The following is a 22884-nucleotide window of genomic DNA, read 5'->3' on the forward strand; positions in this document are numbered from 1 at the left end:
GTACAAATCACAATTTGAATTAAAAGCAGACTTTCAATTTTTATGCAAATGGAACAGATTTACAGCATATATTCAATAGTATACTGATAAATGCCATATGCTCCAACATCTGACATACCTAGGGTAATCCATCCTACATACAGACCAAACAAATTATCACAAACCTGGAAAAAGCAAATATAATCCAAACCAGTGTTTTAAACACCTTCAAAAGCAACTATACAGTTGTGGAAGTCTCACTTAAGTCTTTACAAAGGACAAATGGATGTACAGGTTTTTTTCTTCCCTAAGATCATAGATTTCACAGAAAAAAGCTAGATTAATAATAGTGTGTCATGAAAAACATCAGCTCTGTTAAAAACATGGCATTTAAATGTTCTGCTAGTTCATGTGTGGAGAAGATTCAGAATTATGGAAAAGATTGGTTGCCCAAGCTTGATCTTGAGCTAAGTGGCACCAGCTCTTGGACTCTGAGGCTGAACTTGCTGATTACAAAAGAACTGATAATTGAGAGGGCTCCTATGACAATAGTGGGCATGGTATAAGAAGGGTTAGGCTGAAGCAGGGGAGAAAGGAAAAGAATATAGGAACTTTAGAAGAGAGACTTGACTCCCAAAAAAACCCCACGGTACTGTTTTCTTTGAGGTGGGAAGGGCTAGAGCTGCCTTCTGTGTTTTCTTTTCCCTTCTCCCTATGCTGCTCTCCTTGGTTTAGTCTGCAGAGCAACCTCCTTGTTTCAGATGCCATGGGAGCAACTAAACTACAGAGACCAAGCACAAAACTCAAAACTTAGGTGAAGCCATCCCTCTATCGCCATATCTCAACACCGTAGAGAAAGTAGTACTACCACCAAATTGGATTTTCTCTGCAGTGGAGGAAATGAAGGTCCACCTTCTTCTAAACTCTTGAGTATTTTCCCTCTCTACCCCACTCTGAATAGTTTAGTGTCACTTAAGGCAGGCAGATTCTGATCTCAAGTAAATGGACCAGTTTGCACATATTCCCAGCAGGATGGCAAACCAAAAAATCCTATGCACGGTGCTACATAACTTACCAGATTTTAGTACTGCATGGATTTAGCATATAGAGGTCCATGTTTTCTATCAGAATTGCTGATGTGCTCTAAATGGATAATAAAATTCTTAAGTTATGACAGGTAATAAAGAATTAAAATAAAGCAACATTTATTTCCTTTAACACAGATGACCTTTCAATCCATACTTCTGCATTTAGAGTGCACATATAATTCTAGGAGTCAAATACCAAGTTATGGAACTGATTAAACAGGACAGCATGCAGAAGATAATACATCTCAGATCACATATACCTCCAGAGGATTAGTCGCTTATTAAATAAGCTGGCAAGATTTTACACCACACAACATAACTAGCTTCCATAGATTCCTATGCTAGGTAGATGTTTTCACAGAATTCCAGTATTTCAAAAGCCAAAAAAAGAACTACTGAAAAAAGGTTAGAAAACACTGCCTTAGAAAACCAATGTTTTGTTTTAAGGTAAGTGTGGCTAGAACAGTACAAGATCACATTTAAAATATGCACACATACACATTCATAACCCCAAATTAGTAAATAAAATTACCTTTGCTTCTGGATTAGCAGCCAGTATTTTGGCACCACACTCTACCGAGGCATAGTTATTTCTGTTTTTCTGAACCTTTTTTGTGGCATGCTGTCCTCCATTAGAGGATGGGTGCATCGATTGACCTGCAGACAAGATAAATTTTTATTGTTAACAAGGTAACAAAAGACATGTATGGGCCCAATCTTTTCAGATCTGAAGAAAGTATTGTTATTCAACATTTGAGTAACAAAGCTGCAAGCTTCAACATAAGCGTACAAATTAATTCACTGTATGTGATAAGACTAAAAATAATGCTCTTTCCATAGAGCTGCTTTTAAGGTTCCTCTTTCATTTTTTATGTGGACCTTAATAGTTAATTAAATAATGTATCTTGTTCCCATGTTAGCACTTCAATTTGCCAATGCAGGGAAGCTTTCATCTATATGAAACAATATCCTGCACCCAGAATTTGGGCATGTTTTTTTAAAGTGTTAAATTGTTGACAAACTCCCAAAAGGGAAATTGGCAATTAATTAGTTCTCGCTTCTCTATCAGAAAAGAGCACAATACTTCAAATAGATATTTCAGTGACTGGTGCTCTATAAATAAGACACAATGTAATATGTACCTTGTGTTCTTGACCACTAGACAGCTGTATAAATGAATGATGTGAAGCATGTATGGCAAGGCTTAGGCACCAGTGATTACCATTACGCAGAATTCCCTGACTTTTGTGAAATTAGGCCACAAACAATTTTTTCTTTATGTAATTTGTAGTAAATTTTTAAATATTATAAAAACCAAGACAGATAAAGTAGGTATCTGAATGGAGGTAATGGCCACACACTTCAAAACTTTTTGGACATTTACACACACAGCTACGTAATGGTGTGATAGACATGTTTTAGCAGCATTCATTCAGAAACTTCCTTCTACTCACAGGTGACAAAGCCAAAGGAAGGTATGCAGGGCATCCTAAATGAGTGTTGATAAAACTTTGCCATCATGTTTCTCTATATGCCATCTCTTTTACCAAAGTTCAATAATACAAACACTTGAGGTTTTTAAAAATGTCACTAGGACTATTTTTTGTAGCCCTCCACCTAATGTCAAGTTTCTTAATTACTGAGTGAGAACTGCACAGATCTTAGGGAAACCCATAAAAGCCTTTAAATATTAATTTGTTTACATTTACTATATATGCCATGACTTTAAAATACAGTCATTGTAGGACATTTCTGGGCTAGAAATAAGAACCAGGTTCAATGGGAAGATGGGAAAATGTTCCCTTTCCCAGCTCTATAGGACTGCGAGATTACTATCTTTAAAGTCTGACATTTTTATATCCAGTTAAGGAGATACTTGGGCAGGACTAGCTGCTTCAGCATCAGTTTTTCTTCTGCAAAATGGAAGTCTGCCTAACAGTTTGCAATGAAATAGCTGCACACAAGTCCCAGCTGCTTTAATTAAAGTTGAAATTCGTGCAATTTTGATGTTTATGAAATACTGTCAAATGCCAATGCCTTGCCATGTTCTATGGGGATAATATTTTGACAGACAACCACACAAGGAAGTCAGTTGTATTTCTGTATTATATATTTTTAGTACAGAAGTGGACTTTTGGGCTGTATCCTAATGCATTTACTTTTACGATTTAAATTATATTTAAATTTTAGACAAAGTTAATAAAAGAGGAAACACTGTAAAATATAGAAGTGGCTCATATTTAGACCAAAGGAATTAATCATGGAAATTACTTTTTTCTTTTTCTACTTCCATAACTTTCTTCTTCCACTCATCAAATGTTGGAATGTCTCCTGGGTCCTTTGGGGTTATTACTGATGTAGGGTCAATTTCTCCTGCTTTTTTATAGTCCTTCTGCAAAAAAAAATATCAAGCAATATACAGGATTCAGGTTTTTAAGACAGCCAACATTAAATCAAGAAAATACAATGAAGAACTACAGTGCTTTTTAAAAACCAAACAGATTCCAAATCAACAGAATATTAAATGGGCAAGGTGGATGAGTTAATATCTTTTATTGGACCAATTTCTGTTGATAAGAGCTTTTGAGCTTACAAAGGCTTCTCTGCAGGTCTGGGAAGAGGAGCTCTTTAAGAGCATAAGAACGGCCATATTTACTCCTGAGGGCATTCTGCGCCAAACAATTAAAAATTCTGCACACAGTATTTTAAAATTCTGCATGCCAGGTGTACTAGGTGTGGGCAGGCAGGCTCAACAAGGCAGGATCCAAGTGTGGAAGGGCTTAGTGTGGAGGGCTCCAGGTGCAGGTTGAGAGGGTTCTGTGTGGGGCAATCTGGATGCGAGCGGCTCAGTGGGGGATCCGGGTGCAGAGGGGATCTGGATGCACAGAGGCTTGTGGGGAGGTACTGGGTGCAACAGTAATGGGACTCTGCAGGGCGAACCAGGTGAAGGTGGTTGGGGCTCAGTGCGGGGGTGGGATAGAGCGCGGCAGGGGGGTCTGGATATGGGAAGCTCAGAGGGGGGAGGGTCCAGATGCTGCGGGAGGGGGGGCTCAGTGTGTTGAGGAACCAGGTGCAGCTGGTTGGGGCTTGGTAGGGTGGGGATCCGGGTGCCTCACTGGGGTGTTCCAGGTGCAGGGGGAGTGGGGCTCAGCGGGGGGGTGAAATGAGGCTCAGCGGGAGGATCTGGGTATGAGGGGGATCTGGATGCACAGCGCTTGGGTGGATGGGGGAGCAGCATCCTGTACAGTGATCCCTCCTCCTGCAGCTGAGGAGCCATGTGTGCAGGAAGTGGGGAGGGGGGGGTAAATGGGGAGGCTTTGCCTACAGCTGGGGGAGAAATCTGGAGGTAGGTCTGACCCATCCCCAGATGCCGTGCAGAGCAAGAAGAAGTCCCGTCCTCCCCAGCCCAGCCAGGACTAGCAGCTGAGGGTTGTATGACCCCTCTTGTGGCTTCCTTTTGCTTTCGCATCAAAGTAATTTTTCTGCGGGGAAGCAAATAAATCTGCGGTGGACATAAATTCGGCGCATGCGCAATGGTGCAGAATTCCCCCAGGAGTACATATTGGGTCAGACCAAAGGTCCATCTTGCCCAGTATCCTGTCTTCAGACAGTGGCCAATGCCAGGTGCTTCAGAGGGAATGAACCGAATAGGTAATCAAATGATCTTTGTAAATATCCCAGCTAAATACAAGGTAGAACAGACCGTTCAGCATAAGTAGTTAACACATTCAAGGTGAAGTGGCCAGTTAACACCTCTCCAGTCATGGGGGGGGGAAAAGCTGGAGGGAATGTTAAGTGGGGTTATAGATTGTGGTGATAAACCATAAATCCAGTCCATGATTTTTAGTACCTAGCAAAGTTTTGAATTTAAGCTCCCAGGTCTGTCTTTTGAAGCTATTGTGAAGTTTTCCTTTGAGGAGGAGAACTGAGAGGTCAGACAGATGGATCACTTTATTCACCCATGGGTGATAAAGTGTTTGTCTTATTTTTCTATGAGAGTGTAACAATTGACTTGTTTCACACACAGTTATTGGGTCATTTTGTGCACTGGATGAGGTACCCCACATGTTGTAATAGACATATGTGGGACCCATAGTCTATTTAAACCCCTGGGAGACCCCTCCATTTTTGTCTTCAGCTGGCTAAAGAGAGAGCCTCTCCACCCCCCAGGATACTTGAAAGAAACTGGAACAAAAGGACAGTGTACAAGGGGTGTGAGTGATTGTTGGACCCAGGCTAAAAGGAGATTAGTCTGTAAAAGGGAGCATTCTGGAACTGGTGAGGATCTTATCTGTATTCAGTTTGATTAGACATAGATTTGCGCATTTTATTTTATTTTGCTTGGTGACTTACTTTGTTCTGTCTGTTACTACTTGGAACCACTTAAATCCTACTTTCTGTATTTAATAAAAATCACTTTTTATGTATTAATACCCAGCGGAGCAAACAACCATGCATTCTCTCTATCAGTGTTACAGAGGTCGAACAATTTAGGAGTTTACCATGCATAAGCTTTATACAGGGTAAAACGGATTTATTTGGGTTTAGACCCCATTGGGAGTTGGGCATCTGGGTGTTAAAGACAAGAACACTTCTGTTAGCTGCTTTCAGTGAAGCCTACAGCTTTGGGGGCAAGTAATTCAGACCCTGGGTCTTTGTTGGAGCAGACGGGTGTGTCTGGCTCTGCAAGACAGGGTGCTGGAGTCCTGAGCTGGCAAGGAAAGCAGGGGTAGAAGTGGTCTTGGCACATCGGGTGGCAGCTCCCAAGGGGTTTCTGTAATCAAACCCGTCACACATGGATCTTGAAAAGTGTATTATGGAGATATGGATTATAGCAGAAGGAAAATATTTCTGCAGTTGCGCATCTGTTCTGGCTGGGTCTGGTGCCACTTTGAGTTGGTGTGTCCTGGTCTGTGGGGAGCTTGCTTCTGATGATGAGCTTGGAGAGGCTGGAGGGTTATTTGAAGGCCAGAAGAGGGGGTTCAGGAAAGATCTTCCAGGATGGGGTCCCCATCAAAAATGGGTTGCAGTTTATGATACCCTGTAAGTGTTCCAGTGTGTGGTAGGTGACAGCTAGAGGTATATAGTCAGAGGAGGTTTTTATTTCTGTATTGAAGCAGATTCTCTCAGGGTATTTGGGTGGCCTGTTCCATGATGCAATCTACTTCTCTGTTGGAATGTCCTTGTTCAGTGAAGACGGTTTTAAGTGTGAAGTTATATATTCCACACTTTCACCCTGAAGCATATTCTGTAGTATCTGAATGCCTGGCTGTAGATAGCAGATTTCTTGATCTGTTTGAGGTGGCTACTGGATCTATGAAGGCAGAGGTGGTGATCTGTGGATTTCTCATATATAGTAGTCTGGAGGGTTTCATTGTTGAAGCTGATTGTGGTGTCCAGGAAGTTGATGCTAGTGTGGGAGTGTTCTACAGAAAGCTTAATGGCTGGATCATGGTGGTTGAAGTTTGAGGGAATTTAGATCATCTGTCCAGAGGATGAAAACATCATTGATATATGTGAAGCATATCATTGATTTTGTGGTGCATTTTTCCAGAAATAATTCTTCAAGGTGACCCATGAAGATGTTGACACATTGGGGAGCCATCCTAGTACCTGGTGCTGTTCCCATGGTTTGGGCAAAGTGTTTGTTGTTGAATGTAAAACTGTTGCAGATGAGGATGAAAATGAGTGAATTTGGCGATGTGCTGGAGGTGGATATCTGAGGGTTGTCCATTATCTTGTAAAAATCTGAGGAAGGCAGCTATGCCATCGTTGTGAGGTATGCTGGTGTATAGAGAGGTGACATCCATGGTGCAAAGGACAGTGTTCTGAGGGAGGTTGTTAATGTTGTGGAGTTTCTGGAAGAATCAGTTGTGTCATAGAGGAAAGTTGCCCTTTGTGTGGTGAATAGTCTGAGGATGGTTTCTATGGGTCTGCCTGGATTCCCTGGTTTGTGTATCTTGGGAACATGTAAAAGGTGTCTGGGTTGGATTTGTGGAGGATGAAGTTGTAGAGTTTCTCTTGGAGTGTTTTGGGGAAGGATTTCATGATATCCTCAATTTCCTGGGTAAATTGTGGTGTGCGGTCTTCTTTGAATTCTTTGTAGTAGGTGGTGTCGGACAGATGTCACTTGGCCTCGTTAACATAATCATGGTTGAGGACTACGATGATGCCTTCTTTGTCTGTTCATTTGATTGCTATTTGGTGGCTGGATTTCAGGGTCTGTATAGCTGTCCTCTCGGCAGTGGAGAGATTGTGGTGGATGTGATATTTGTTAAGGATTTCACAGTCAATTTTTTTCCTTAAGCAACACAATGATCAAGAGTGTGATTTTGTCTTCTCTGTGATGTCCAGTCAGATAATTCTTTTTTCTTATGACTGTCAGTCGGGACATGGTAATTGTGGGTGGTGTTACCATTGTTGTGAAAAAATTCTTTGAGGCAAAAGTCAGTGGAAGAACTCTTATAGTTCTCCCCATGTTTAGTATGGTATCAGGTTCTGTGGCATCGCAGAAGTTCAGTCCCTTGGAGTGTACAGATAGTTCAGCTCTGGTTAGAGATAATCTTCATAAATCCATGATGTTGGGGTGTTGTGTAGTGCCCATGTGGCAGGTCCTCGTGCCATGGTTTCTCCCAGAAACGGCATTGTGTGGGCTGTGGAATTGTAGCCGAGTCCACTTTTTGTGTTGGATGGCTGTCAGGGTTTTTTTTTTTTTAAATAGTTGTTTTGGTTTTCTTGCATTATTTCCAAGTAAGTTTTGTGATTTTTTCTCTTCCAACAGTATCTGCCCATTTTACTTAGAAGAATGGGGCAGTACAGGGAAGAGAAACCATTTTTTTTTTTTTAATATTGAAAAAAAAAGTGCTTTTTCTGCTGCAAATAAAATTTGTTTTTTCCCTTTACTGTTCTCCCCACTATGAGATACAAGACCCTCGTTTGCCACCATCCTGGGCAGCTTTCTACAATTTTTTTAGATTTGAATCATCAGTCCTTCGTCCTCTGTGATGAAGGATCTTGGCAAGATCATTCAATGACCTAACTAGTGAAATCACATCACACAAGGCAGTAATCTGAGCTACAGCTCAATCCCCCAAATGAAGGGAATACTAATTCTTAAAGCAAAGAGGGAAATGAAAACCTGATACTTAAAACTGAAAAAAGCAAGAGGGGAAATGAGTTTTTGAAGAAATCTTTGAGGCAATATACATATCAAAGGAGAGGAAAAGGCAAAAAGATAATTTTTGCAATTTAAACACAACTCCTGGATAGTTCCTTAATTGTGTGTGTCCTGGCAGAATATTTCAAGTTATATTACATACCTCCCTTTTCAAGTTATCTGAAGCATTCAAAGCAGATTTCGCCTTCTCTGGCCCATTTTCAGTTGCTGCAACCTTTGACTCAAAGTCAGATTTAGTCATCTTTCCCTTGCCATGTGAAGAAGAGATGTTCTCTATATGCTGACCCACAAGGCTGAAAAATACACAAGAATATTAGAAGCTATAACGAACACATTAAGCAGTTTTATAATCTTCATAACACTACATTTAATATACTACATATGAACTTGTACACAAACAACGGATACAGAAGCAAGCAGAGCAGGTGAATGACCATGTTGCAAAGCCAGCATAGCAAAACACATTGAAGTTATTTTAGGCTCACAACACTCACCTCTCTGGTGGACTGACAAAAGAGGAAGGCTCACTCTGAGGGTCAGCCTCAAGTGCCCCACCAATATCACAGTCAGGTTCTGACTGCTCAGCTTCACTAGAGCTGACTACAGGGATATCAGCACGGGAATTTTCTATTGCACTGAAGGGAAAGAAATAACATGCTTTTTACCCTTCTGGTATTAGAAGTACCCTGCTAATCAAAGAGGTAAGTTAATGAAGCTATTTTGATAGAGAAAAAGAGAGAATACATATATAATACAGTACCATGGAAATGTCAGTCATAGATCTTGTAAGTGGATGAAGAGAAATATGTAATGTTATGTCACTATTTTGGAAGTGTATTCTCATATCGCTCACATCAAGGATGATCTATTTCCCATCTATTCCATTTGCCATGGTACAAGTAGCAGCACACAACATGGGTCTTATAGAAGGCCCAGTCGCCAGCTCTCAAAAGTCTCAATTAAGACATCTCATCACTCTTGCTATAGTGAATTTTCCATTACTATTACAAAATAAAGGGGGAAATTGGCTCTTCTGTCCAAACTTTGCTTTGCTTGGGCTGCGGGAAAGGGAGCTGTAACCAGCTCATTTGTGAGATTCTCAGGGTGAGCCTTAACCAACGCAACTTAGAGCTGCCTGACTGGCTGTAAGTTTCAACACTGGTGTAGGATTCTTCATAGACCGTACATCAGAGGAGGATATGTACAGCTGAACAGAGCACTGTCATGCCTCTTAAGCCAGGAGGGGGTGGCATGAAAAGACACAGGGCCTGGCAGCAGCACATGTGTGCTAGCAGGCCATTCTCCTATACCACGGGAATTCTCTGCTGACCAAATGATGCTGTATTACAGCCCCTTTGTGCCACTGTGTAAAGGGGCCACAACTGGGCTACAGAATCTGTCCTTGTGTCTTGATTATTTCATTTCAGTCTTCAGGAAGAAAACTTGAATTTGCTGGGTCACATAGATCCTAAAGCAACAAAAGGCCATAGCTGCCTTTCATCAGAGATTAAGCAGAAAAAAAATGGAGAGAGAAGATGGAACAAATGAATTTTTGATTTGTTCCTTTTCTGCCTACATTCATACAGGGTAAGAGTACACAATGGTCTAACACAGGGGTTCTCAAACTGGGGGTCGGGACCCCTCAGGGGGTCACAAGTTGATTACATGGGAGATCAAAAGCTGACAGCCTCCACCCCAAACCCCGCTTTTCTTCCAGCATTTATAATGGAGTTAAATATATAAACAAGTGTTTTTAATTTATAAGGGGGTTGCACCCAGAGGCTTGCTGTGTGAAAGGGGTCACCAGTACAATAGTTTGAGAACCAGTGGTCTATAAGTTATATTCCCACTAAGGTGTACGCCTGCATTGCCATGCAGGAGACAACCAAGGGCCGCACACAAAATTAGCAGAGCCGTGCAGGTGTGCACACTGCACTCGGGCGTGGCCATAGGCGGGCCTGAAAGATGGCTGCAGGGCAAGACGCCTCTCCCACAGCCAAGGTGCTGTTGTGGAGAGAGATGGCTGGGGGGAGTCCTCTCTCCCTGCCGCAAACCCAAGGCAGCCTGCACCCGAAACTCCTCATCCCCAGCCCCACCCCAGAGCCCTCCCCCCCTTTACAACCCTCTACTCCAGCCCTGAGCCCTCTCCCCCCACACACACAGCGAACCCCTCAGCCCCACTCCTGCCACACATCACCTCCATATTGGTGCACATAAAATTCATTCCACAATGGATGGGAAAAATTAAAGGGAACATTATCTATAAGGGTGATAAATCAGAACTAAGAAAAGCCTTTGCTCGGCCTCTCATATCTCAGCACTAGCAATCTTCACCTGGGGCAATACAAACCTTGTCTCACTAATATTCTGACACTGGGCTGCAAAATGCTGTCCCCTCCCCTACCCCCTCTCCTCCAAAGCATAACAGCAAGTTAGCAACCTACAGGCTGAATCTTTCCGTTTGCCACCTGGTGCTACTCCTACAACGGAAGCAGCAATAGGAAAAAAAAAAAAAATTAAGGAACTAATTTTGGCACCTTTCAAATGAAAATGCTAAATGGGAGAAAAAACCCATTCAAAAACTTATTCTTGGCCATGCAGCAAAGAGATCTGTCTATCCCTACGAGTACAAAAGGAGACTACTAATTATCTTGTTTAAGAGATTGATTTTACCAGACAGGTTCATTTAGGATTTGTGTTAAATACGAATCCTTAAAACCAGTGGTTATAATTACAAGTTATTCAGTCCATTATATTAATAGCTATTTCCTTTAAATCCCTTTCCGTGGCAGAGCCAGGTGAATCACACCTTTGCATTAAACCTCAAATTCAGATGCCAAGGTGTAAAACCTAACTTGAACATATTAATATTAAATTGCTCTGCACATTCTTGACCCTACAAGACTGAGAAGATGAATGAACAGAAACAATGTGAATATGAATAATCAGTAATTCAATAAAATATGGTGCAAATATTAACTGAAAAAATCTTAGGGTATACCTTAACTTTATTAGCCACAAATGAGATTTTTTTTCCCCACAGAAGATATACGTGTGTAGTTTACATATATGAAAGAGTAGCACGAACACTAAGCACATGTATTTTGTCCTGTTTAGTCATTTACAAATGTAAATTGTTAAAAAAAAATTACTACAAAACATGTGCACATCATTTGTTCACATTGAGTACTAACTGAAATGCAAGTCAGAAAATAAAGAAAGTTTATATAATCAAAATCTCTCATCTTACTCAGATGGCAACTGATTTTTTCTGAAAGGTTTCCAAAAATATTCGTCTTTTGGCAGAGATGAATCATGAGCAGTTTCATGTCCAAAAGGAACAACTTTTAAGTTATTATAGAGTAAAAACAGGAGTTTAGATGGAATGATTCAAGTATGTTTGTGGTGGTTCTAATGTCTCATACTAACAGAAAAGGCAGCTAAACAGGCAGTTCACAACTCAAAGCTCACAACAGCAAAATAAGATAGCTATACAACTTTTTCTTTAACATCTTGGACTATAAAAGTGTTTGCTAAACTTCCATATGTTGTCTATGATTGAACACACTTGTTAAAAGTCATTGCCACTTTAAATAAGTGTCCATATAGAAAGAAATTAAAATAGGTATAAATATTTTTCTTTTGATTAAAAAGGTTTTTAAGCGTAAAGAAACATTCACCTTCTCTGGTCACCCTGTTCCTTCTTCCCTTATTTATTCAGGGAAGCCAATCCAAACCATTTGAAAATCATGAATCAGGACCCATACTATCATTGACTAGCCCGAAAAATGAGGAGAAGATTTTAAAAAACGTTTTAAATTTGCCTTCTTGTTCCAGCCTTTAGGGCTCACTTTTTCCAGCTTTTCCCCAGCCATGAGAGCTAGAAATTTTTTAATGGAAGGTGAAAGTCTCATGAAGTTATATGGCTCCATGAACTAAGGGTTTAAGAAGCCCACTAAGAGTGCTGCCAGCTCTTGTGATTTTTACCATGAGTCTCGAACATCACTGGCATAGAAGAATATCCATGAATGCATCAGGATAAATAGGCCAATTAGGGGACAAAAAACTGTAATGGAGGCATTTGTGTTTAGGATAGAGCATATGCTCTGAAACCCCACGAGGGGGGTGGATGTCAGAGCCCGAGCTCCAGCCTGAGCCCCAGTGGCTACACTGCAATTTGTAGCCCCACAGCCCAAATAAATTGACACAGGCTCTGAGACTCAGTGCTGGGGCTTTTTTATTGCAGTGCAGATGTATCCTCAGACTTTAAATAATTTTTTTAACTGGCTACATTTAATGAGTCCATTTTATTCTGATTTTCCTTTAATCTGTCAATTTAATGATAGTGAGTCAGGCTTAATTGGTTCTGCTCTGCTTAAGTACTGCAGCAGAGATTTTCCAGCAAAACAATTAGCTGAGCATTGTTTTAAGATCCTGATGTGTCTGAGGGGACTGAGGGGAACTTTGCAAGAGAAGTCTAAATTCTTATGCTAGGGGTTGGTCCTCTGTAATTTTACACAACTTGAATTCTATAGTTACCTTCAACTTTTTCTTGTTATTTTCCTGCATGTTGTGTCATCATAAAGGGGGAAGCAGAGTGATGCCTTTGTGTTCCAGAGGTGCCCTTTGAAGAGACTGCTTCAGAGCCACCCAGCCACTGATAACCTAGACTATGATCCACTGGGAGCCTCAGAAGCAGTACAGGCACTGCTGAATTCTTTTAAATGAAGATGTTTTGAGACCCCATTTAAGGGGGGGAAAGTCTCCTGCTGTCAGAGCAGAGAGTTTAGGACAGCCCTGTTGCTGCTGCTGGGAATAACAGAATTCTTAGAGGCTTATCTCCTTAAGGGACAAAGCACAGCCCAGCAGTGAAACAGTTCTGGCAAAGACATGAAAGCCTATTTGTGAGGGCTAGTGGCCTTTAACAGGGAACAGATAAAGACATGTATTTTTCAGATATACTATGCAATGTATATAGAATACAGTTAGGAAGATTACTACTGTGAAAGGAAAAAAATATTTCAGTTCTCAGTATATATCACTAGGTTGATAATCAACATTGACACTTCAGGCAAACAGGAAAGATGCACTGCAGAAGTGGTACAGTATATTGGAGTAGCCTTGCTATCATAAATCAGTATGTAGCAAAACTAATAAGAGTGTGGTAGGCTGAAGTTTGCATAGTAGCAACAATAGTTTCCCCCATTGTAAATCAATGAGAAAGCTGTTGCCATGGAGATTTTGAAGAACTGATTAAATACTTTCAGGTGGCATTCTCTAACAAAAATATATAGCTATGAGAATGCTATGGTACTCTTGGCAAGCAAAATCCCAACACCTACACAGTATTACAACCAATTCCTCATGCCTAACAATTTAGAAGGGCCACCTATTTGGGGAAATACTACTTATTTGCAATAAAGACCAAAATGGTAACAAAATAAAAAGCTTACTCAGGCTGCGAGACTGGAGAGATCTCTGAGGTAGATGAACTGGAAATGTTTTCAATGCTTGCAGCTATGCTAGAAGAAGCTTCATTTAAGTCTACTGAAGGTAGTGTCTCAACCTGAGGCAGACTTAATTCACCCATTTCTGTAGTCTGTTTAAAATATTAGAAATCAGTGCAAAATTTGAATGACTTCTGATAAGTGAGATGTAATGTACATTTCTCCTGTATTTACATAAAACAGGCATCTGAATTACTGATCTCTTCAAAAACCAAATATATATACATACACACACACACACACACACACACACACACGTACGTGAGAATCTGACACCATAAAGCAGGGGTAGGTAACCTATGGCACGCATGCCAAAGGGGGCACGCGAGCTGATTTTCAGTGGCACTCACACTGCCCGGGTCCTGGCCACCGGTCCGGGGGGGCTCTGCATTTTAATTTAATTTCAAATGAAGCTTCTTAAACATTTTAAAAACCTTATTTACTTTACATACAACATTCATTTAGTTATATATTATAGACTTATAGAAAGAGACCTTCTAAAAACGTTAAAATGTATTACTGGCACGCAAAACCTTAAATTAGAGTGAATAAACGAAGACTCGGCACACCACTTCTGAAAGGTTGCCGACCCCTGCCATAAAGGAACATTGCATGCTTTCATTCATAAGCAACATACATGTTACTAAATGCTACTTTAGGACATATTTGCAATTTTTGTTTTGTACCCAACAATACAATTAGAAAATTTTTCCTAATAATGCTATATTTCTAAAAAATTTAATACATTTCACCAAAACAAGAATTTATACCACTTTGTTTACACCAATAATGCCATTACAAAATAAATAAATGTTTAAGCAATTGAATTTAATTATATTGGAACAGGAATATGTTTGAGGTCTCACATTAAGTGCAAAAATAATTTATACTACCTAAAGCTTTTATCCCAAGGTTTCAACACATAATACAAACATTAACCTTGACAACATCCCAGTTGAGATGCAAGTATTTTAGCCACATTTTTCATACAGGAAAACAAACAAAATGAGGTTCAAATAAATAGCTTTCCATTGGTTTTAACTCCTAGTCCTTTAGCTACCCAATCACATTGGCTACACCATGCAAAACTATAAACTGTAAAATACATTTGTAGGTGTGCATGCGGTAAGTGCAAAACAGACCAGAGTATTTCCTTCAGGAATAGATAGTACTCTTAACCAAGCGCCCCTACTCATCAATTGGATTAGCTTGAGTCATTACTCTAAACACAAAGAGGCTGGGAAGGATTTATGATGGAATTATATCTAGAACCTGGAACGCAGAGTTAAATATTTTAGTATACTTTGTCTTTTGACCCCTAGAAAGTATGAGGTATGTTTCAACAGAAATCAAATAACTTCTCTCTAAACTGTAATTTTTATACAAAGTTCTCAAAGTACTTTATTACACACAATCCTGCACTCTCCACTGAAATGCAGCCATCTGAAAGATGGAATGTAAAAGCTGTTTAGAAAATGAAGAATACTGCATCTAATTGAAAGTGCAGAGGGAATTTAGGTAGGCAGAAAGTACTACAGATTCATAGATTTCAAGGCCAGAAGGGACCAGCACAATCATCTAGTCTGAGCTGCTACATAACACAGGCAATAGAATATCACCAAGTGACTCCTGTTTCTAGCCAAACAAGTAGTTATGTGCTTGAGCATCTTTTAGAAAGACATCCAATCTTGATTTAAAAGCTTCTAGTGATGGAGAATCCACCACATCCTTGGTAAGTTGTGCAACAGTCAATTACCCTCACTGTTAAAAATTATACATGCTGGACATTAATAAAATGTGTTGGTCCTTGTTTTTTTTCTCCCATCTGAAAAATGACACCTCCAGCAGCTCTGTGCCCAATATCTCCATGCAAGTAAAATACAATATAAATAAATAGTTATAAAACCTCTACACACAAATGAAAAGCTCAAAGCCATAAAATGTTTGAAAAATGCACCAAATGACAAACGAATGAAAAAGCTTGCCTGGTCATCTTTTGTGCAGTCATCAAGTAAATCAGTTTCTCCAGGATAACTGTGTATATTTGAGTCCACATGTAATAAAGACTCTGTTCCAATGGGTCTGCCTGTTTCCTCCTAGTACATTATAAAGTAAAAAAAACAATTGGATAATAAATATTCATACCATGCTTGAATTTAATCAATTTAATTCTACTAAAAACACTTTCCCACTATTGGTCTTGAGACAAACCTTGGAGTATTTTACCTTTCTATACCTGAATTCTAGATCCAACAAAAGAAAACAAGCTGAGTTATGGAACATCCAGAGACATGTCTTACACGCTAATGTATATAAGCTAAATGCTCTTAAATCCTTGTCTGTACAAGAAAAGTCACACCAGTTTAAATCATTTTAGTTCAATTAAGGGGTTTACACTAAAAAACACAAACCAATTTAACATTTCCTTAAGGCCTGGTCTACACTTAAGATTTAGGTTGATATAGCTACAGCACTCAGAGGTGTGAAAAATTCACATCTGAGCACTGTAACCATGCCAACCTAATCCTGGTGTAGATGCAGCCAGGCTGACAGAAAAATGCTTCTGTTGATCTAGCTACCAACACTTAGGGAGGTGGTGTTTCTACAGTGATGGAAAAACCCTATTTGCTGCTGTAGGCTACATTTACACTATGGAGTTATGCTGGCACAGCTATGGTGCCATAGACATGCCACTATAATGTGGCCTAAATCTGTTTAGCTTAATTTGACACAAGATAAACAGATTTAAGAAACTGTTAAGACTGCTTAAGTGTGTCTGTTAGGGATTTGTGTCAGTTCAACTAGATAGATTTAAACTGGTACAACTTCTCATACAGAAAATAATTTAGAGACTACATATGCGGGAAGTTACACTCTTGGCTGAACCATATCTGAGAAATTGTTTACCTATAGTTGCAGTTATTTGAAATATAGTCTGTACATATTCACAAGCTTGGGAAATGCATGCCCCTCATTGTATAAGACCCATTTGAAAAATCAGTGATTCTGAAGGCTAAACGTGCTAAATGTCTGAATACACAAGGAGAAGCAAGGCTATATAATGAACTGTAGCTCCTAACTAACCCTCAGCTGGTTAAGACAGACTCCAGAAAAGGAGGAAAATAAGTATGGATCTGCATATGAAATTAATCTTGCACACTTTCAGGTAAGTGACCTCTCTCAAGTATTTGCCACTCAGATCCCCACTCCTGAAAGATTAACTAGCAGAAATTCCTCTAAAAGGAGGGCTAGTCAAAACCTGCAAGATTGCCCTCCTGAATTGAAGAGTTCTGGAGACCCAGTCAAGAGTAATATGCTAAAGCATCAACAGCTCTAAATTACATCTTCACACACACACACACACACACACACACTAATTTCTTAAACAAGCTACAAAAGATACTTTGGATCTGGTGGAATGAGTTTAATCTCTAGGTTTAAATTTTAGACATCTGCTTCTGAAACAAATAAGCATCCTAATGAGGGGGAAGGTGGTTATCAGAAAAATCAGTACAAAGTGTACAAGGGTGGTTTCACAAACTCAAGCCCCACTACAGATCACTTGGCTTCTTCTTTGAGTGATGTGGGCATATTACATTAGCCATAAAATCAAACTGGGGTATGAAAGATTAGTAACAAGTCCCATTTTTTATGATTGTGTAGTTTTGCTCATTTTAAAATTGATCTTGTATTCTTCCAGCTGAGGTCATCAGAACTGCAGGATTGTGCACAGGGTGGATAAAAATCAATGATTTAAAAAACAGATTTTTTTTATTTAAATCGGATTTTTTTTTGATAAAATGCTTTTTGAGGAAAAAAATCTAAAGATAGTTTTAATTAAGATCCATGATGAGATATCTTTGAGCTGTAATGTAATAGTGATTATAAATTTTAATTCTATAGTATGAGACAATATATTCATGTAATGTTTAAGAAAAGTTTTGTAAATGAGTTCCAATAGTTCATGGATTAGGGACCCAATTTTATGGGGTTCCACAGGCTTCTGTATAGATTTAGGTTAATCTTTCTATCTACCCAGTGGGACTCAGTGCTCAGGCTAGAAGATACCATCAGAGATGCTTAGTTTTGCAGTTTTCAAACTGTAGATGTGTGCCTCCAGGGATAACATGCTTGTTAACAGCAAAAATAAATAAATAAATACATATGTAGAGGTGAGAAATAACAGACCTCAATTCTAATGTCCCTCTTAATTTGTGTACACAGAGTCAATCCCTTACCTCTCTCTAAAAGTGCAAAGTTTCAAAAAGTTCAATGAATGGAAAATGGCTGGGGGCGGAATAGATCTGGACAAGGAGAAGAAGTCTGGAGATAAATGAGAGAAGTGAGGGACATCTGCTTGTTTTGTTAAAATATTATATGTTTGCTGTTGAAGAAAAAAATCCAGAATACTTAACGTTGTTGTTTTAGTTAAATAAGACAATTTAAATGTTGTCTGGTGATGTTCTCCTCCTAATACGTCATGGCAAGAAAATCCTCCAAATATTAATGATTAACCTGTTGAATTGGAGATAGTTCACCTCCCAATGACTTCATAAATATCTGCTTCAATTACCTTTGGTAAATGAAATAACCAATCATTCATTTTCTGATATAGCTGTAAAACTAATCTGAAATGTTTTCAAAATAAATCACTGTTTAAAAATGTATAGTGTGTACCTTCTAAAAATGAAATCTACATCTATCTGTGATTTGTGAAGACTATGTATTAAGGTTATAACAACCAACAAGAATGCACTTATGTAGAAAACCGAGTCTTCCTGACTAGTGATTTAAATCATGATTTAAATCAAATCCACCCTGATTGTGCATCACTTAGAGCACAAGCTGGCAAAACTACAGTGAGCCTGGACATTGCATGATCTAAGAGACAGGGACATGGTGGAAGTTAAAGTAGATTTTCTAGATGACTAGACCCTAGCACCTTAGCTAATTGGAGCATTCAGTACATATTTTTTAAATCACTGATTGAGAACCAATCTTAAAATGAGGACCACCACTAGCTTTGCAATTAGTCATGTGATATCAAGCCCATCTACTGAAAAATATGCAAATCTCCACTGTACCTTTTCCTGGATGTTCTCATCCTCATTTGCCAGGGCATAATTATCTGGAGAGTACTGCAATGTAGATGAAGGGTTCTCTTTACAAAAAACATGCCAGCTGGGAAGCCTGTTAAACAAAACACAGACAAACCAGGAACTAAAAATCTAAGTCTCACTTTACATACATAAATACACAGATTTTTGTTTGTTCCTATAAAATACCTGGATATATTTAAAAAAAACAAAAACAAAAAGACACCACACACACAAAAAAGAACACACCACTTTTGTTAGGTTACTGATGATCCTTTGCAAGCAGTGCTAGGAATCTCACTTCAGTTTTAAGAACTAATCTCATAGCATGATGGACTGGGAAGTTAGCTCTGAAATACACTCAGACTTTTTACTGACTGATTTGTAAATTAAGAAGTGGAGTCTATAGACCAAAATCCACTCATTTCTTGTGCAGTGCCATCAGTGTGCTTAGTGGCTCAGGGTGTTCTATTCCTCTTAGAAGTGTACAATACTTGGGCACCTACAATATTACATTCTAAACTAGACTGACAATAGTCAAAGTCTAAGTTCCCCCAAGCCATTGGCCCATCGGGCTAAAACAGTTAATTTCATAGCCAACAGTACACAAGGGAGTGATGTGGCGAGCATCATGTCCGACCACCTTTGACTGCCCTAACCCAATGGATCAGGTATCCACTCCGCAGTTGGGTAAACTGGAGGTGGCTTTTCAGTATGAGATCGAGTGAGATTTGAACCCATGACCTTCAGGATTGTAGTCAAACGATGTGGCATTGACAGATGCAATCTCATAGTAGTACAGAGTACTGGCCTGAACAGAACATGCAGAATTTTTCTGATCAAGAGATAAAAAGCCTCTCGTCAAAAAGTTCAGATTTTTTGATAAGAAACTAAAATGTTCTTTTGAAAACTACTTATCTGTAACTTACTTTGTCAAAATGGTAAATCCAGTGATTATGGGCACTGTGCAGTAGGGAACTCCTACACACCTGACTATAAAGGCATCTGATATTTAAAAAAAAAAAAAAAAAACACGAACAGGAGTACTTGTGGCACCTTAGAGACTAACAAATTTATTTGAGCATAAGCTTTCGTGGGCTACAGCCCACTTCTTCGGATGCATCGGATTCTTCGGCTGTAGCCAACGAAAGCTTATGGTCAAATAAATTTGTTAATCTCTAAGGTGCCACAAGTACTCCTGTTCTTTTTGTTGATACAGACTAACACAGCTGCTACTCTGAAACCTGATATTTTTTAATACTTCACAGAAAAAAAAACTCCCTTAGCACACCAACTGAATGAAATAACAGCCTAAGGAGATGCCTCCAGAGCTGAACACCGGAAAACAAAAAGCACAGAATGGAAGTTGACAAGATACTGACTAGCTATCATTAAAAGGATACACTCCTCTCTAAAATTTGAAATTTCTTTACCTTTTAGTCACAGGTCAGAAACTGAAGTTTTCCTATGCACAGATCAACTGACAATACATACCCTTGGGCAGTAGCAAACACTAATGATCAATAAAGAGGATAACTACCATACATAAAAACAGGCTCTGTTGTCCCACACAAACTGAAAATATAAATAAAGTATATATTGTAAGTTTAGAGCAAACTGAAGGATGCTAACAAAGCTCTGTCAGGTAAAGAAAAGCCCAAGCTTTATAGAGCTTAGTGAACCAATATATGGTAAACCAGATAGTGGCTTCACATATGTGCTTGTATAAGGCTTTTGGGGGGGGGGGGGGGTTGGTTCATGAGGGAGTTGCACCTTTGGCTCCTACAGGAGGAATTTTGTTAGTTGACGATATGCTCAATAGCTGTTCTGATCCAAGTAGATAGAGAAAATTTGATGAGCCCTTTGTGCTATATCTTCTAGATGTATAAATGCAAATTTCCCTTTAACATGCTTGGTACAGAAAGATATTTAGGCTTGGATACCAAAAGGTAGATGATATGATTTGGTTTACATAAAATTCTATATTTGAGGGACAAGCTCAGGAGCTAGATGGAGAACCTATTAGCTCAGAAAGAATTGAGGCACTCAAAGGTGAAGGTGGCTATATAAATGCCTAAACAGAGTGAAAAATGTTCTGAAGTGGTAGTGGGAATGAGAGCTGCCTGGAAACCAAGCTGGGCCTACAAGCCATATGTAATGAGAGCTCAGTTTCCATGTTATAATAGAAATTTCTTTTTAAAAGTTGGCTAACATTGTTTCAAATGATTTTTTAAAAATAGCACTTTTTAGAACAATATTAGTTTTATTAAACAGTTTATACTCCCAATGTGGCAATTAATTCTACAGATAAAGAATAAGTCTACACAATATGTAATTAGTTTTCTATTTGCTGCCCTCAATTTCATTGAATCCCTCCCCCTTATTCTTGTGGTGAGAGGGAGAGAATGGAAGATCACTTTTAGCTCCTCTATTCTATTCATTATTGTAAGGTGAGCAGCAAGTGATCCCTATATTTAGGTTGCCTAACACTTTCAATTATAAAAGATTTTTGTGATCTTTGACAAACTTCACACCTCTACTGTTTGTAGCAGATCTTTGATATTTGGCAGGGGAAATGCCCTGGTACCAAAGAAGTGGCTTTTCTTTGACTTATTGAAATTTTGTTTTTTGCGTGACAGAAACTGCTAACATCACTATCACTTTTCTTCCCCTTGCACTCCTAAAGAAAATGTTTGTCTATTATTCTGATACAGTGCCTTCTAAGGCCAGGCTCACCTTACTGCTAAAGCAGTAGCAGATATAGTACTGGCAAACTTGTGGAAGCTGCCATAGTATGTGTGTGTGCGCATGGTGGGAGAGAGGGAGAACTGGGCCAGGTTAGAATCTCGCACCCAATCACATCCAAAACCCAGCAGTCTGTTCGCACCACCACACTTCTGGAAATAACCTTCCCCTCCTGCCAGCTAATTCAGTTAGTTCTTTTGCTCAAACTGTGGTAATCTGCACTGCAGAGATGAAGGTTCAGGATTCAAACTCTGCTTATGATGCGTTAACAGGGGGTTGTGACATTTGCACAGAACAGTTTGTTTTGTTCTATAAAAAAGGAAGTTGCATACAAAAACGTTAAGTTTTTTAAACTGCAAAGTCAAAAGATAGGAAATGCAAGATTTACAGTTGCCCACACAAACTTTGTTCTGACTCCTTATGTACATAAAATTATAATACAGGCTTAATTACACAATCATATTCTTTCCACAGGACCCTTGCCTCATTCTAGGCACCGGATCAATATGCAAGGGAGAAGAATTAAGGTTGCACTGTACGTCTGGCATTTCCTAACCTGTTTAAAACAATCTGAAGTTGAAAAATCGATCTGTTAATCAAGTCCCTTATTTCTTCTCTTTTTTGAAGTAAGTACTCAAGACATTTTCTCCCAGAATCCTAATCATGGTTGCCTTTCTCTGAACCCCCTCCAATTTTGCCACGTCCTTCCTGTGATGGGTTGACCAGTACTTCACGCAATACACTAGGTAAGGGTGAACTACTGATCTATATAATCACATATTCTGTATTTTCCATCTAATTTCTTAGACATTCCAACATTGTTTGTTTTTTTGACTGCAGTTGCAGACTCAGCTGAGGTCTTCTGTGAACTGTCAGAATGAAAAGCAGCAATTTTCCTACTACATTTGTGGACTATGTCTTTTAAAATAGGGTGCAGTAATAAAAGTAGTGTCCATGATGGCTTGTGCTTAACAAAATAGACAATGCATAGCAATGTAAATGCATTATCCCTGGGGGAATTTTGCAACAAAAAAATAAAAATTCTACGCACAATATTTTAAAATTCTGCATATTTTATTTGTCAAAACAGTAATATAATCACACCAGTTTCAATTATTTTTGGTCATTTATTTCAAAAATCTGTCAGCAAGTATGTCTGTAACAATATAGACAACAAAAAAGATTGAGGAAATGTTTGACAAATAGAGTCCTTAATATATTAATATAGAACTCTGAGTAATAATTCATTTAAACTACAATACAGAACCGTATTTCCCGCACCCCTCAGAACC

General features: G+C 39.1%; 1 protein-coding gene across 1 annotated transcript in view; it reads right to left on the reverse strand.

Annotated features, from left to right (window-relative positions):
- Nucleotides 1–22884, reverse strand: part of LOC112107416 (SUN domain-containing ossification factor) — a 78355-nt gene that overhangs the window by 39296 nt on the left and 16175 nt on the right. Inside the window, exons 2-9 of the mRNA XM_026656114.2 lie at nucleotides 18836–18941; nucleotides 15737–15847; nucleotides 13698–13843; nucleotides 8739–8879; nucleotides 8387–8537; nucleotides 3339–3459; nucleotides 1600–1724; nucleotides 1055–1122 (exon numbers count right to left, since the gene is read on the reverse strand). Of these exons, the coding sequence (XP_026511899.1) occupies nucleotides 1055–1122; nucleotides 1600–1724; nucleotides 3339–3459; nucleotides 8387–8537; nucleotides 8739–8879; nucleotides 13698–13843; nucleotides 15737–15847; nucleotides 18836–18941 (969 nt within the window). The remainder of the gene's footprint in view (nucleotides 1–1054; nucleotides 1123–1599; nucleotides 1725–3338; nucleotides 3460–8386; nucleotides 8538–8738; nucleotides 8880–13697; nucleotides 13844–15736; nucleotides 15848–18835; nucleotides 18942–22884) is intronic.

The sequence above is a fragment of the Terrapene carolina genome, unplaced genomic scaffold (genome assembly GCF_002925995.2).
Source record: "Terrapene carolina triunguis isolate 2854851 unplaced genomic scaffold, T_m_triunguis-2.0 Scaffold212, whole genome shotgun sequence".
Classification (NCBI taxonomy): domain Eukaryota; kingdom Metazoa; phylum Chordata; order Testudines; family Emydidae; genus Terrapene; species Terrapene triunguis.